General features: G+C 40.0%; 1 protein-coding gene across 1 annotated transcript in view; it reads left to right on the forward strand.

Moving 5' to 3' along the window:
* lcor (ligand dependent nuclear receptor corepressor) overlaps positions 1 to 16138 on the forward strand; it is an 83366-nt gene that overhangs the window by 39006 nt on the left and 28222 nt on the right. The window contains exons 2-4 of the mRNA XM_004571793.3: positions 3466 to 3531; positions 10448 to 10527; positions 14569 to 14701. Coding sequence (XP_004571850.1) covers positions 3466 to 3531; positions 10448 to 10527; positions 14569 to 14701 — 279 coding nt within the window. The remainder of the gene's footprint in view (positions 1 to 3465; positions 3532 to 10447; positions 10528 to 14568; positions 14702 to 16138) is intronic.

Raw genomic sequence — 16138 nt, forward strand, 5'->3', positions numbered from 1 at the left:
CACTACTTCCTTCAGGGTCATGTTCATTTTTTTTCCTTTTGGCTGTTGGAAATTTGAGAGATGTTGTTTCTTTACACGTTTGGGTGTGCTTTGATTTGACAAGCACACCCTGAGTGAATTTTTTAGTTGCTTCATTGCTCTTGACAAATACAAAGCAGCGCTGTGAGAGCACCGAGAGGCAGACTTTTACCAATCTGATGTTGATGGTGTTTTCCTAAGAGATATATCCACACAATATTTTTTTTTTAAAAAGGTCCAAATCTGGTTAACGCCAAGCAGAAACATCAGTGAATGAATGCCAAAACTGCAGTTCATCTAATAACCCAAAGTGAGCCTCCTTTCAGCCTTGAGGAAGTCTGTCTGTTACGAACAAAAGCTTTGGTCTCTGCAGAGTTTCCAGCCTTCATAATAACTTGCAGCTAACGAAGCTTGCTAGCATTAGTTGATTAGCATCTTCTAGTCTAAATATGGCAGCTTTTAGCTCCAAGATTCCAAAATGGTGGCAGGCATTATGTGGCTACATCCATCTATTATATAGAGTGTGGGGTTATCATATTTTCTGTCCGCTTTCATTAACTCGTAAACATACCATAAAATGCCAAAGCTTTAATTAAAAAAATAATGGCTCCTAGTGTAAAGTTGCCGAGCATGTATGTCTACATCATCCACTTCTTCTTTATCGTTAAAGTGCTGTGTGTGTTATACCCTGCATGTGCAGCAGCTTCACCGTGATTCACTGCATCGGTCATTTGTTCACATATTTGCCACAATTGCTTGTCATGTGCACCGAAATGCACACCGTTCAGCTTGATGTCTGCTGATTCTGTGCATGTGTGCATTTTTGTGTATGTGCCTCAGTTTTGGTCATGCTCCTCTCAGCTGTGCTGCTGTACAGTGAAGTGAAATGAAGTGGCACAGTGGAGATTTTAAAGATTTGTGTGCGAGAGAAAGAGGAAGAGAGTTTATATTCACATGTATTTTTGCATAACACAATGACACAGTCCCGGATGCCATAGTGTGTGTGTGTGTGTGTCTGTGTGTGTGGTCTCTTTCTACTAAGTCATGTGTGACTGCTTTTGGACCAGCAGTGTGTGTGTTCACTAACTGACCTACATTTCTGGAGCTTTTTGCCAGTGGCTCAAGAGACTTTGTCACCGTTATCTCATCTAGCCAATCACAGCCCCTAATCTCATTTTGCCCAATCGCATCCCCAATCTCATGTGTCCAATCATGGCTTTGGCCTTCGGGGGAGTCATCTTCTACTCTACCCGGGCTTCTGTCAGAGAAGCGTTTGCGGCTGACTGTACCTTTTAAACACTCACCATCTTATGGGCCAAATAGAGCAGCAGCTCAGTAATTTTGACTTTCAGCGCTGATTTCTCATGCAGCGCTGCAACCCTAATTATATCCCCCCAGCTTGAAAGGAGAGCTGTGTTTCTGCACACATTGCCAGCTGGAGAGGAAGGAGAAAAAATTGAAGCTTTTGAAAATTCTTTGAAGCTTCTGTTTTTTTGTTATCAAAGCCGTCTTTGTTGGTTGCATGAATTTTGCATGTGCAGGTTTAAGGGAACTGTGATGTGCGGGTGTGTGGTAAGCTGGGTAGGTGGATGTGTTTTCATACAACATGTTTTGCAAAATATAAAAAAGTGCCCATCACAATAGGTTTAATCAATACCATCCATGTGAATAGCAACTATAAAATACTAACTTCATTAAAAATATTAACTTAAAAATTGAACACATTTGGTTTGATGCTACTTGAATTGTTTCTAATCTAGTGCTGTAATCTATATAGATTATATAAAGTAGCTGTGTATTTATCGATAAGGGAGGACCTGTTAAATAGATGATGCTGGAGTTGTTGCAGTAGTTATCATGTTATTTAATTTTAAACTCAACCTGAGCTGGATTTTGCCAGACAAACGTCCTGAGTAATATTTCTGTATGTGTTGTTGTGTCACCACATGGCAGATGTTTCTGGAAATTAAAACATACGCACAAGTTCATTTGTATCTGGCTGTAGGCCAACACAAGCCTGGAGAGTAAGGGACAGATAATGAGGGATTTCTTTCTGTATCTCTTTCACAAACACACACCATTTCACATACTTTTTTCAGTGTTCCTGCACGTCTAAGCGCATAATCAGTAATCTGCTCATTGTTTTAAAACCAAGCGTATAAAGTCAAATTTTCATGGTGAAAATGAAAAAAAAAAGGGACTTGAAAAGCATCTGGAAATAAATACAGTGTTTGATAGATACACCGTCAGATTAAAGCTGACCGCTATTGTTGCGGTCACAGTTTGAAACCAGTGTGCTCAGATAGTCTAGAAGTTGAAAACCAGCTGTCTCGTGTCGTGTATTAATTACGGCAAAACAAAAATAAGAGCAAAATCAAACCAGATCCATTCCAACTGTGTTTCTTCCACATTGGATTGAAACCTATAAAATGCAGCTGCAATCCTTGAATCTTTGACCTCTTTCCTATATTGGTTGCTTATAGTGTTGGTGCTGTGGGAGCTGAAGTGTTGCTGCTGACTGTAATGATTTTATAACAGAAATACATTTCCATGCAGGCTCTGGTTTTTCAGTCTCTGCTATTCCTGCGAGTAAAGAAGCATGGCCTCACACTGTCATCTTCAGCACCGAGCAAAGTGCCCACACTTGAACTGTGTTCGTGTGTGAGTGCATGCAGCGTCCTGCACGCACCCCTCCAACCCTTCCATCCCCTGCTCAAAATGCACACACATTTAAACACACATATGTCTTTGTCTCCGTTTCTCTCCGTCTGCCTCTGTTTCCATTTAGTGGAGGATGGGTTGGGGGGAGGAAAGAGAGAAGAAAGGTGGAGGTGGTGGTGGGGGGTGGTCAGGTTGAAAATTACAATACGTATTTATGGGTTTTTTTGTGTGCTGTTGCTTGGCAACACCACATCGGGGGTATTTACAGTTAATAAAAAGTGAGTGACATTAGCTTGGTGTATTAGAGGTAAATCGCTCATTTGCTTTAAGAGCTAGAAAGAAAGTGTGTGTGTTTGAGTGTGTGTGTCTTTTCTTTTTATTGTGTGTGTATATGTAATAAGTGCTCACTGAGCCTTATCTTTGTAGATATTTAACTCTTTGTGTGACCGAAAGGCCTTTGTTTTTGTGCTCTAACATCATTCTGTGTGTGTGCGTATACAAATATATTTTCATATTTGTGTGCACACATAAAATAATATATTGCTAAATCTTTACATTTTCATTTAAATAGTTTTTTTTCCCACATTTATTATTATATCGCTTTTTCTTTCTTTTGTGCATCAGCAGAAATCTATCCCAGGAGAAAAGCACGTTGTCATCACATTTCCTCCTTAAAAGAACGATTGTTTTATTCCACGCAGCTGTATTTTTGGTCGCTGCCATTAGTTGTTTCGATGGGAACTGTGTCAGCTGGCATTAACGTCACATCTTGTCTGTCTTTCACAGGCTTTGAAAGCATCTTGGAAGGCTTGTTTGGGCCGGGACTAGTCAAAGACATCACCCTTTTCCAAGGTAAACATGCAAAACAAACAAATCAGCATTTGCAAATACAACTGTATACAAACGCACCGACCATAGTTAGCAACGCAAATGGCAGTCTGTCCTACCGAGTCTTTGGCAGCTGACGTACCAAGTAACACACACGTGATGAAACTGTGAGGGGAAAAAATGGGAACTTTAATAAAATGAAATAAACAAAACAACAAAATGGATATTTATTGAGAGAAAAATAAAATAAATCTTTTTTATCAGTGACAATGTTGTTTGGAAGGACTAAAGTCATTTTCATCTTGTGCTCTGGAGAGCTTTTATATATTTCTGTTTTTAAAAAAAACAATAGACATGTACATACAGCAGGAGCTCAGCTCTCAATTTAGCTTAGTGTTATTCAGCGTGAGAGACACTGTGGACCTTCAATAAATATATACTGACATGACAATGAGCGACACAGCATCTCCCCATTGATCTGACTTTAAAACATTTATTGCCTACAGAAGTGACGCTGCTGCAGAAAGCATTTAGAATACAAAACAATATGATTAATTCATACAATAGCCTTTAATTTATACAGGCCAGATGTCACTAAACAGAGCTGGAGAAGGACAAAAACTGGCAGCCTGGACCAGCTGAGCTTGATGGTTTCTCTGGTAATGAGGCTCTCACTGCTCTCTAATGGTCTGATGCTAGAAGAGCTGGTAAACGGCTAAATACAGTGCAAAAAAATAGTGACTTAAATGCATCTGCTACGACTGCATTCACGGTGAGAGCACGAGCAGCAGAAACAGGGCTCGGTCTGAATCACACAGCTGATGTCACAGATCAGCACCACCCTGCAGATGTGTCTTCATGCTGACTTGAATGTGGATCTGCACATCTGTATTAAAATATAAAAATAATATTATGGTGTATGCAGTCATTCCTCTTTTTCATAAAATCCAACATGCCAGGTCTTTTGACCTTTACTTGAACCTTTATGAGATTTTTCTTCTGTCATCTTAGATGCTTTTAGTTGTAGAATATTCAAATATTCGCCTCTTCAAATTTTGTTAGAAGATTTAGCTATTGTTTATATCCCTTCGGCACAATCTCTTTTTCCCAAATGAATCCATCAAAAAAAAGAAGAGTAGAAAAACTACAGACACAAGAACAGCCCTCCCTCTTTGCTGTGCTTATTTGGTGAGTGATTAGCAAGGCCTCAGAGAGTTCCAGAGAGCAGCGCAGCATCTTCTGTTGCTTTTTCCCTGAGTGATCACTTTGCATATAAATATAGCCCAAGTTACAGCAGAGCCATTGTCTTTATCTCTTATGTATGTTGATTTTTTTATTCACATGTATTACTACCAGCTGAGCATCATTTAAAGGCCACAGTCTACATGAATGTATTTCTCACCATGTCTGTCCCTTTATGTCCTGATGTCTGCTTATAATAATAAAGCACCATGTCACATAGCTCACATAATCTAAAACCAGTTACTTGAATGATCAGAACTACAGTAGAGCCCCTTTGGGATCTGGTAATATTGGATATTTGCATCACGGATGAGCAACCAATAGATCTGCAGATCTGTGTCATGCTGTCAAGTCAAGGTGGACCAAAACATCTGAGGAATCTTTCCGGCACCTTGTCGAATCTATGCCACAAAGAATTAGATGCCATTTTATTAGGTATGCTTTACTAGCACTAGGTTTGACCACCTTTTTCCTTCAGACCTGCCTTGAGTGTACAGGTGTTGAACTCCAGGCCTCGAGGGCCGGTGTCCTGCAGCCTTTAGATGTGTCCTTGATCCATCACAGCTGATTTAAATGGCTAAATTACCTCCTCAACATGTCTTGAAGTTCTCCAGAGGCCTGGTAATGAACTAATCATTTGATTCAGGTCTGTTGACCCAGGGTGATATCTAAAACCTGCAGGCCACCGGCCCTCGAGGCCTGGAGTTTGACACCCCTGCTTTAGTGGAAGAAGCGTTAAACAATCACAGTGTACACATTTTCCAGCGCTCAATCATATGCTGGTTCCCCAGTCTGTCATCCAAACTGGTGAACCCCAGTGCATATGTAAATTTATGAAGTATATTTGTGGTTGCACAGCATTGTCTGTGTGATGACTGCTTTCATTCACATTCTGAAACTCAGGATGCCATAAACACAGGTGGTGTGTTTGCATTCAGGTATTCTATCATCTGTTGCTCTTCCCCCATGCACAACACTCACAGTACTTATAGGAATTACAAAATTAGTTTTTACATCAGCAAAACCCAATTGTTACATGTTCTCATAAATATCACGTGACTAAAGCGAAGGAAGGCTGCCCGGCTCACTCTCTCACATGCACTCTCAGAAAAAACAAGGTCAACATGGCGTTCTGGTGTCATGTGACCCATCCCCCACCAACTTAGAGCATTTTTGGAATATTTCGGGCATGTCATTTTCAATCATGCGTTACACTCGTGCGCAGACATACACACATATATACATTGTCTCCCAAGTAAAGGTGGCACATGAGGCAGCAGTGAAGCCTCCCTCACGTAAAAACACAAACGCCTAGCAAAAGTTAATCTTTGTGACTTGAAGAGGAAAAAAAACCCAAACAAAATGCTGTCTCATGAATTCTTTTCCCTCAAAGGGCCCTCACCCTCCTTTGTGTTTCCCAGACTTTCTGTTTAAAGCTGAAGTCAGCCAGCTCTCAATTTAGAGTTATATATTTACTGATTTGAGTCCTGTGGGCGCAGAAAACTTTCTCAGCCTGCGATCAAAATGTCAGAAATGTTAAAGGTCTGTTTAAGAAAGAAGGCGCTGCTACGTGATTCAGAGCAAGTGAAGCTGAAGTCTGATGATTGCAATAGTTGCCGGTAGCTTCCATGTTTTTTTCCTGTTTTTTGGTCAGTGGTTCGCTGTAATCTTGTCCACAAAACCAAACATATAAACATAATTATGCAGGGTGCTGAGGGGCATACACTAAGATATGCAAAGATATACAAGCTCACGTTAAACAGCATAGATGTACATTACAGAGAAATCACATCTGCGGTAGCTTGGAAACCGTGTATCTCTTAATCTCAAAGAAACCTGCATTTTCTCAGTTGTCACGTTTACGAAAGCAGGCTGCTCAGGCTCAGGTATGCTGAGCTGATTGTGTGCATGTAAACAAGCCGAGAGCTGAGCAGGGCCCCACACACACACACACACACACACACACACACACACACACACACACACACACACACACTGAAAGCTTCCTCTAAACTGTGCCAGTATCGCCTTTGTGTTTACTACTTGCACACACTCACAAATACCTTGAATACTGTTAGGGTGGGGTGGGGGTTAAGCTAGCTGTGGGACTGGAGCTTAATTGGCGCATTCCCAGGGGTACTGTAAGTGGCACAACCATGGGGTTCAAGCACAGCTCACCTTTGACCTTATTCATTCCCGTCCCGGAGACAGAGATGCACAAAGAAAACGAGAGAGTAGTAACTGAATCGTCTGCACGTCTCGCAGGAAAATGATGGGAAGCTGGAGATTTCAGGCACATATCTGCACACACACTTTAAAAAAGGGGAAAACTAGCAGACCCTATTTATAGGATTTGAACAGGTTCTTCTTAAAGAACCATGCTGGTGTTCCTTCTGACCGGATCTTACTTGTGTGTCTTACTCTGGTGTAGGGTGTGATCGCGAGGTGAAGCAGATTAAACTTTTAGCCAGAGGGGACAGAAAAGCAGCGGTTGGGATTTAGTTACTCTTTAACTCCAAATCCTATTGGTTATATTTTCATCTTCAGATATTTCATTTTTGGCAGCCTGTTGTCTTGTTCAGTACAGCGCAGCGTGAAAATCCATTTTTAAACCTTCTTTGTAATCGATTACACCGAGGCATCAAGTGCAAAGGGAGTGCTTTGCGTCGCCTCAAAACAAATAATATAGCTTTTACAAAACTGATTGCAGACTTGATGTTCACTGTAAGGGATTATACAACTCAAACAAATTGGATTATTGATTTTCTAATCTTACAAAGTAATGGAAGGTCATGGTATGGCACAAAGAAACAAACAAAAACTCCTGGAATGTCATCTGCTTGTCACTTGCCATTGCCCGCCTGCCCTCGTGTGCTCTGTTTTGCCCTGCTTTGTTTTTCAGTTATTGTCAAACTATAAATGTGAAAAAAATACAAGTTAATAATATATTCACATTTATAGCTCAAATATTATTGTTTTTCATGTTTGGGATTATTAAATTCCTTGTTCAGAACAAAGGTATCCTGTAAATATCCATATAAATATAAAGATTTTCCTTTCTTTCTTTTATTATTCTTTTCATGCTCATAAATGGCAAACAAGGAAAAAGAAAAAAAAAGATAGAAAGTTAAAGGCATGGATGGACACAGTTGCCGATATTAGCTTGTTGCAGAAACATCTATTCCCAGCACGTATGCCAGCTCACAGTCGACACAAAGAAGGAAATTGAAATAAATACGATTCCTTTAATCAAATTGACCTTACTGTGAATAAAATGTAGATTATCTGTATCAGCAGTGTAAAGAGTGCAAGGATGAGTGGAAATGCATGCAAGCCATAAACCCAACAAATGGAGAAGAGAGATGGATTGTGCAAACCCGGCCCTCTGATAAAGCAGTCACTGGAGCGGTGCCAGGTGTGGCTCCCCTATGGACCCACCTCTGCTACTCTGCCCTCCTCCCACACAGAAACACGAACAAACAGAGTGGGGAGGGGTCATCACAGTAACAAGACGGGACAGGGTAGAATTGCTGAACATGGCTTCAGGTCATGTACAAATGGTTTCTTTATTATGTCAGAGTGGACTGTATATATTTACATTTCTGTATGTGTTAAATGCAGCAGTAAAGATGAGCATCAACATATTTTTTTAATATTCTACTGTTTTTTGATTTGTTTTTGTTTTTAAATGTTGCTCTTCATTTGGACCTAAATAAATCAGGTGGTTCAATCCTGCTATTTTTCTAAAATTGCAAAAGATGAAGGTTTTTTTCTTTCTTTAAGGACAATACTGCACAATAAAGGAAATTACATAAAAACAGAGATTTTACTGCTTTATGTCTTGAAATGACTGGGTAATAGTGACGCGAGAAGAAAAAACCCCAAATGAATCAAGAATCAGAATCAGAATCAGAATCAGAATACTTTATTGATCCCTGGGGGAAAGAACAAGAAATATCGAGTTGTTTGATGAGACCGAGGGCATTCCTATACATATGGAAACAAATGCATTAAAGCAAAGCAGTTTGTGCTACAGATATATCACAGCAGAACTGCAGGCATCCCTGTGTGATGTTAAAATGAACATCATACACCTTACATTTATCAGATTTTCACAGTTTAAGGAATAAATTCTCACAGCGTAACACTTTGTGAAGCACTTTCACCTGAGATTCAGCGTGTTTGCTTAGTTGCTGAAAAGGTGTCATTTTGGAGATGGGAAGTTTTGAATTGGCACACACTTCATGTTCACAGGATGTTCTGATATTGTTCTGTCTCTCTGTGGAGCTGACTCGTCCCTCCTTTTCCCTCCTATATATATATATTGTTTTAAATGGAGGTGTAATACCATGGCAACAGCTCAGCTGTAGCCAGTGTCCTCAGCTCAGAAGGTGCTATGTTGGTAAAAATGTATTTCTGCTGCTGACATCATCTAAATCAATCATCATTTAATCATAAGAGGACAATCACAGGATTATTATTGATATGAGAAACCACTGATCAGAGGTTGTTGTTGTTTTTAATTGGATTATATGGAGCTTTTATGGTTTATGTCATACATGTTTAAAATTACAAAACTTGATATTTTGATTTCAGCTTCCACCTCTCCATCAGCCTGAGATGAGATCAGAACCACACACCCAGTAATATCTGCCCATTCTGTGCACAGAACAACAAAACAACAACAACAAAAAGTAAAACTAGTCAAGCCTCCAACAGCAAATAATTAATTATAAATGTTAAGTGAAAAGTAATAGTAACATGCAGCTAATTTGTTCTGTATAAATATAAGAGTGTTTACACACGTCGCCATTTTTGCAACCAGAATTTTCTGTAAACATAAATTTTTGTGCTGACACATTTGCATTTATAGTAGAGAAATGCATTATATTTCTATACAAGTGTAGAAATATATCTTTAGCTGCTCAGATTTGCTTTAAATGTGATTTTGTGGTTCTCTTAATTGCCCACAATGCTCGTGTGTATTTGATCAGTTACATTCTCTTTTGAAATGTGAATTTAGAGCAGAGTAAAACACCTGCAGAGGCAGAGAGTCTGTCAGGATTTTTGGCTTAATGATTGGAAGCTCATAAAACTACAGGGAGACACCAGTGAACTTTGTCATCCAGAAAAACACATTTAAGAGAAATCAGTTTTGGAAATTGGACATTCTTTGTGAAGACGGCTTCAGGGCGTGAATCTCTCAAACTGACCCAGATATATGCACAAAGACGTCCACGCTGCTTTTGGAGGTTTAAGGCAATAATGTGCCTGATACCTGATTGAGCTTATCTGTCAGTCACAGGTGTGGTTCATTTTTACACGGCATGCTTGTGGACTGAATCGCTGGAATTTAGTCAGTCACTGTAATTAAAAGTGAATCACTTTATTGCTGTTGTTGATCTGGGTGGTGGTCCCTGAGCTGTCAGTCTCTCTCGGCTTATCAGTCTGGATTTCTCCCTCGATTCATATACACCTCGCTAATGATCTGCACCTGGATATTCAAACTGAATAATTGTAGTAGCGCCTCGCAAATCAAGTAAAACACACATTAAACCTTCACCACGTTGTTTTGCTCTTTGTTTCTACTGTTACACTAACAGATTCTGCTCCCGGGTAGCACATCAGTCAACTTATGAGATCCTGAGCATTATGGGAGTTTGAGTTAGTCATTAATTGCATACTTTCTGTCATGCAGACTGCGAGCCAGAGGAGGTGTCTGACTGGTCCTTTGATGAAAACTGTCTCTTCTGCTGCTTAAGACGTGAGAAAGTCAAGGTAGGTGCAGTTCAGTCTCCCTTTTAGATAAGACCCTCTCATTCTAATTACATGGCTGTGATTTCACAACTCTTCAGAAGCTGCTGGGTGGTATCACTTTTACCTCACAACACGAAGGTGCCTGATGTAAATGGAGCAGGGGTTTTTTTTATATAATATGGAGTTACATTAGGTTTTGTTTTCACCTGAATAAACTAATGTTAGCTTTTTAGCAGCACACTCGATTGAACAATTTGTTTCAAAGAATAAGCAGACTACAGAATATGGGGGGTGATGGGTGGGGGCTACATTTTATAATGTGTAACTGTGTAATTGTGCTGTGGCATAGCTGGGTTTATTTATTTCATACTTTGAGTGCAAAGGAAAACATTTTTTTAAGTTTTTATTTGTTTTCATAGATGTGGTTACTGGGAATTAACCACATTAATTATTAGTTAGGAGAGCAAGATACAAATAGATAACTTAATACCCACCCTTTCTCTTCCACATATCCAGTTAAGAGTCAAAGGGATGCTGGAGACTATCCCAGCAGTCATAGTGTGAGAGGCAGGATACATCCTGGACAGGTGTTATAGAGCTAGACGGCTACATTTACACATGGGGGTTAGGTCACCAAGTAACCTAACCCCATGCATTTCTTCGGACTGTGGGAGGAAGCCAGAGTACCTGTAGAGAACCCCAACTCACTGGGTTTCAACCCAGGGTCTTCTTGCTGTGAGGCAAACCACACCACCATCCCTGCACCCAACTTAATAATTGCAGCTTTTGTCCAAAGGAAAAAAACGTTTACATTTTTAAACGGCCCTCAATATAAGATGTGTATTAGAACACACTTTTATTATCTAAGGCTTACAAATAAGATGTAAAGGCCTTGAATAATGTATAACAACATGTTCCACTGAATGCGTGCTGTGAGTGTGGAGAAGGGGAATGTTTCACTGCAGTGTTGTACAAATTTAAAAAAAATAAAACATGATGTGCGTTTCAATTAGCTATTTCCTCGCTAACATTGTCGCTAACAGAGGCGAATACTGCTCTCTGCCTGATACAGCACTTATGTTACTTTCATGAAGCAGCTCATTTTCTTTGTCCACGTGTTCTGTATTTTAGTTCACTGCCAGTTTTAAGTTTTCTATTGAAAAATACCACATCTTTGTCTCTCTCCTCCTCCTGGTGCACTACTTGTTATTTGTGTTGTTTAACCATCTGTGGTCTTGACCCCAATTTAGCCTATAAAAGGACTGTGACATAATGATTTGGAGGTGAGTGAGTGAGTGTGTGTGTGTGGAAGGAGGAGGAGGATGCTGACATGATTGTAAATTAGTTGGTCTCCCACAGTAGCCTAGATGCTGGTACACCCTCACAGTTTCTTAGCCCAACAAAAAGCATCCTGAACAGAATAATAATGAGTTTATTGGACAAGCTTCTATTTAATATATACAAATGCAAGCATGTGTTCATCGTGCTTCTGCTCATTCTGCTGTGCAGAAGGCCTTCGTGTTTTGCGGCCATTCATTGTTACCGCCCTCCGCTGCACTTAAAAATGAGGAACAAAAAGAGCAAGGATGCTACGGGGCCCTCAACAGTCTCTGGATGATTCCAAATGGGCTCCCTTGTTGCATGTGGCCTCCGCTCTCTTATCACCACAGTCGCCATTATAAACACCGTAGGGGGTGATGTGGATGAAAAGAAAAATTCTTTTTTAAATATCAGAAGAAAGTAGAAACGACTTGTTAGTCTGGAGGCTGTAATAAGAGATGAGTCACATATGTTGTGTTAATTAACATATCAATATTATCATATGCTTTTGAATGCATTTCTATGAGGGCAGTTGATTGGGGGAGGGACACTGAAGCCTAAAATATGCACAATAATTTATAAGAAATCATCTTATAGCTTTAATGCCTGTCACAGTGTTCATTAGCAGACTTTTTGTCTTTTCATTTGTTTTTGTTCGTTTTATTTTATTTTTTTTCTTCCTATTTAGCTCAGGGTAAGTACTTTTTGGGATGTTGACCTAATGTATATGTGGACACATGTATGAAAGAAAGGTATGTGAGAATAAACAAGGAAGGGAAGGAAGTTAGGAGGGGGCGTCCTTCTGTCAGACATACATTGTTGCTTGTTTTTCAACTTGACCCTGGTCCGACCCCCAGGGTCGACCATCTGTCTGCTAAAAACATCCCCATTTTTCCACCACTCACTACCATCTCCGAGCCCCCATTGGCCTCTGCCTTTCTCTGCGCATGAAGCCATGTAGCAGTAGCTAACAGTAGCTGCGTTGCCAGAGCTCACTTGTGCATGTAATAGCATAATCACAGATAAGATATGAATAAAAAAACTGAAGCAGTTATCGGAGTAAAATCAATTACACAAAACCTTGCAGGGTTTCCAGAAGGTTTATTTTTTCCACCATATTTTCTAAATACTCAATAACTGTTAGCCGCTCACATAATGCAAACCATGGCACCTCAATTACATTCGTCTTCTACGCTCAAATACAGGTTTTTATTAATATGTTAGGGTTTCAAGTGCTCTCCCTGTCTCGCCATTATTACCCTCTGCTTGTTTGCAAGATGCCAGAGGAGCTTCAGTGGGCGGGAACCATCGATTCATTGATCTGAAGCCATGCAAACCACCAGCAGAAAGAGAGCTGAGGGGTTAAAATAAAGAGAACAGAGACTGGAGAAAGCTTTTCTCATCTAAGTTCCTTTGTTTCCTACCACTCATGCACACAGACGCATACATGCACTCAAATTTCCTCTCTATTGTACTGTAAGGATCTAAAGGCCTCGATATCCTGGAAAAGTTAGTGGTTTGGATTAAAGAGAGCCTCCCTTCAGTCAGACTGGGGAAAACAGTGTTTGTAGATCACATGCAAGATTAGAAATTAGTTTGCTCTCAGTTACAACTAAATGGGGTCAAGCACATGTGATCTGTTTGTGAGAATACACCAATTAACTGATAAATTCTGAAGCAACAGTCACCTCAAGGTGCTTTATATTGTAAGGTAGACCCTACAATAATACATAAAGACAAAAACCCAACAATCATACGACCCCCTATGAGCAAGCACTTTGGCAAGAGTGGGAAGGAAAAACTCCCTTTTAATAGGAAGAAACCTCCAGCAGAACCAGGCTGAGGGAGGGGCGGGGCCATCTGCTGGGACCGGTTGGGGTGAGAGAAGGAAGACAGGATGAAGACATGCTGTGGAAGAGAGACAGAGACTAATAACAAGTATGATTCAAGGGAGAGAGGTCTATTAACACACAGTGAGTGAGAAAGGTGACTGAAGAAGAAATACTCAGTGCGATGTAGATGCTACATGATGGTGATTTAACAGCCACACAGTAACATAGCCACTCTTAAATTAGAGCAAAATTATTTGCAAACATGTTGTAATCTGAGAGTGACGACAGTCACTCCCAAGTCAACCACGGTTGTTTGTTGTTTCGATTGCCTTGGTCACCCAGCATTTAAAGCTACCACACGCTCAACCACTTGCAGTCATTTGTCAAATAAGAAAAATTTGATGCAATCACCCGGCAACCACTGAATTTTTAAATCCTAATTTTACTCCACAGCGGCTGAGCCATTAGTAGTAGTAGTGAGTGAGTGAGTGGGGAAGTGAAGACGTGTCCTGCCACCACTTCTCCCTGTAGTGTTATGTTATTGTCATCTTAATAAAAACGTGTGTGTGTGTGTGTGTGTGTGTGTGTGTGTGTGTGTGTGTGTATGGCTTGCCCTGCAATATTTTCAGTAGTCAATAAGACTAGGAAAATGCAATATAAATGCATACTATGCTTGCCAAGATAAATAAAAAAGGCCAACGTATGGAGAAGTCTGCTTGTCCCCGCTGTGCAACCCATCTTCTGTTGACACAGAACTGTCGGAGAATTGTCGACATTGAGAGCTGGACATGTTTAAACAATCATAATGAAAAAATGCTAGTGGCATAATGTGGTGGTAGTGTGAGGGTATTAGTTTCTTTCACACCAAACCTTTACTCACTCGTTGGTCTCTGCGTGTTTGTCTGTGTAGGAGCACAGCGTGGAGAACGGTGGAGGCAGCCACGTGCTGTCGGAGTGTGAAGACTTCAAACAGGAGCAGTCTCGGATCAGCCGACTGGAGAGACAGGCTCAAGACTTCCTCAATGCTGTGTTCCACAGAAAAGGTACGACATACATACCCTTCATTAGTCATTTCTTCATCAGTCATTATTCATTTATTAAATTCAGTCTAGACATGGATATCCAGAGTAATTTAACATGGGTCTATTTTAGAATTAATATGATACTTTTCCTATATATTTTTATTTAAATTTTCTTTTTTCTGTCATCAATATATGTTACATTGCTGGTTGTTTGTATTAAACATGTTTCAAATAATGATGTTTTAGCTTATATGAAAGTAGTCCATAAATGCATGCTTTAAAACTCTATTTTAGATCATTTTATTCTACTTTTGAGTCGTCATGATGTAATTGATGCCCTTAGTATTGTCCTCTCAAATTCATAAGTTTTGCTGTGAGAACATAAGCTTTAACTGCATGCTTTTTAAACATATTTCTAAGGGGTAGCCAATCAGAGTAAAGTTGGCTTAAATGACAAACTGAGAGTCTGCATCAAGGCCCAGTGTAGTAGAAAAATAAAGAATGTTTGCGTGATGGTTCAAGGCAATGTTAGTCTTTACCCTGTAACACAGAAAGTTGGTCAGTTACCCACTGGTTGCAATACCAAGTTGTATGTAACTCTTTTCCTCAAATGGAAAATAATTTATTCATAAATAGCTAAACTATGTCTTTTGCATTCTGTAGCTCAGCTTTGGGAACTAAAATAAATAGCTCTTGTAGAAATTATCCATCATGCTCAGCATTAGGACTTGAATTGGAGAGGACACAAGTCTATGTTTGGGAGCAATGTGTAATGCCTGAGTGTCATTGATGACATGACAGTACAGCTGGAATAAAAAGGGGCCAGGGATTGATCCCAGAGGGATCCCAGATGTAACTTTGTCAGAGTTTCACATTTGGGACAAAGACATTTCTGCCTTGCAGGTAGACCCTAAACCGGTTGAGAAATGGGCCAGAGAGGCTGACCCACTTTTTCGACCTGTGCTAACAGTGCCATGGTTATTGTGAGAGGCCATGCAGGAAGCTCTGTACAGTGTTACTTTACACATTGGTGTTACAGTGAGAAACTAGTACTGAATTTAGGACGTTGGATACTTTCAAAATAAGATAGGTGAACTCATTAGTGCTGATTGCCACATACATACACCCCTAAGAAAAAGTATCACTATAACAGTCATAACAAAAATGCATGAATTTAGCAATGGACTTTTCACATGGACTTTTGGGGATTCATCTGAATTTGATGTGGTCTTACAATACAGTAGTCCTTCGCTATAACGCGGTTCACCTTTCGCGGCTTCACTGTTTCTATTAGTTTTTTTGTGCAATTTTGCATGCTTTTTTTTGTTTGTTTGGGTTTTTTACATCACATTGTGTTCTGCGTCCTGATTGGCTGTAGACCACTGTCAATCAGTCTCCTTCGTGCCGTGTCTCCTGTACAGTACAGAATGCGTTCAGCTTGTCTAATCGATCACTAGC

Source organism: Maylandia zebra, linkage group LG6 (genome assembly GCF_041146795.1).
Source record: "Maylandia zebra isolate NMK-2024a linkage group LG6, Mzebra_GT3a, whole genome shotgun sequence".
In the NCBI taxonomy this organism is placed as follows: domain Eukaryota; kingdom Metazoa; phylum Chordata; class Actinopteri; order Cichliformes; family Cichlidae; genus Maylandia; species Maylandia zebra.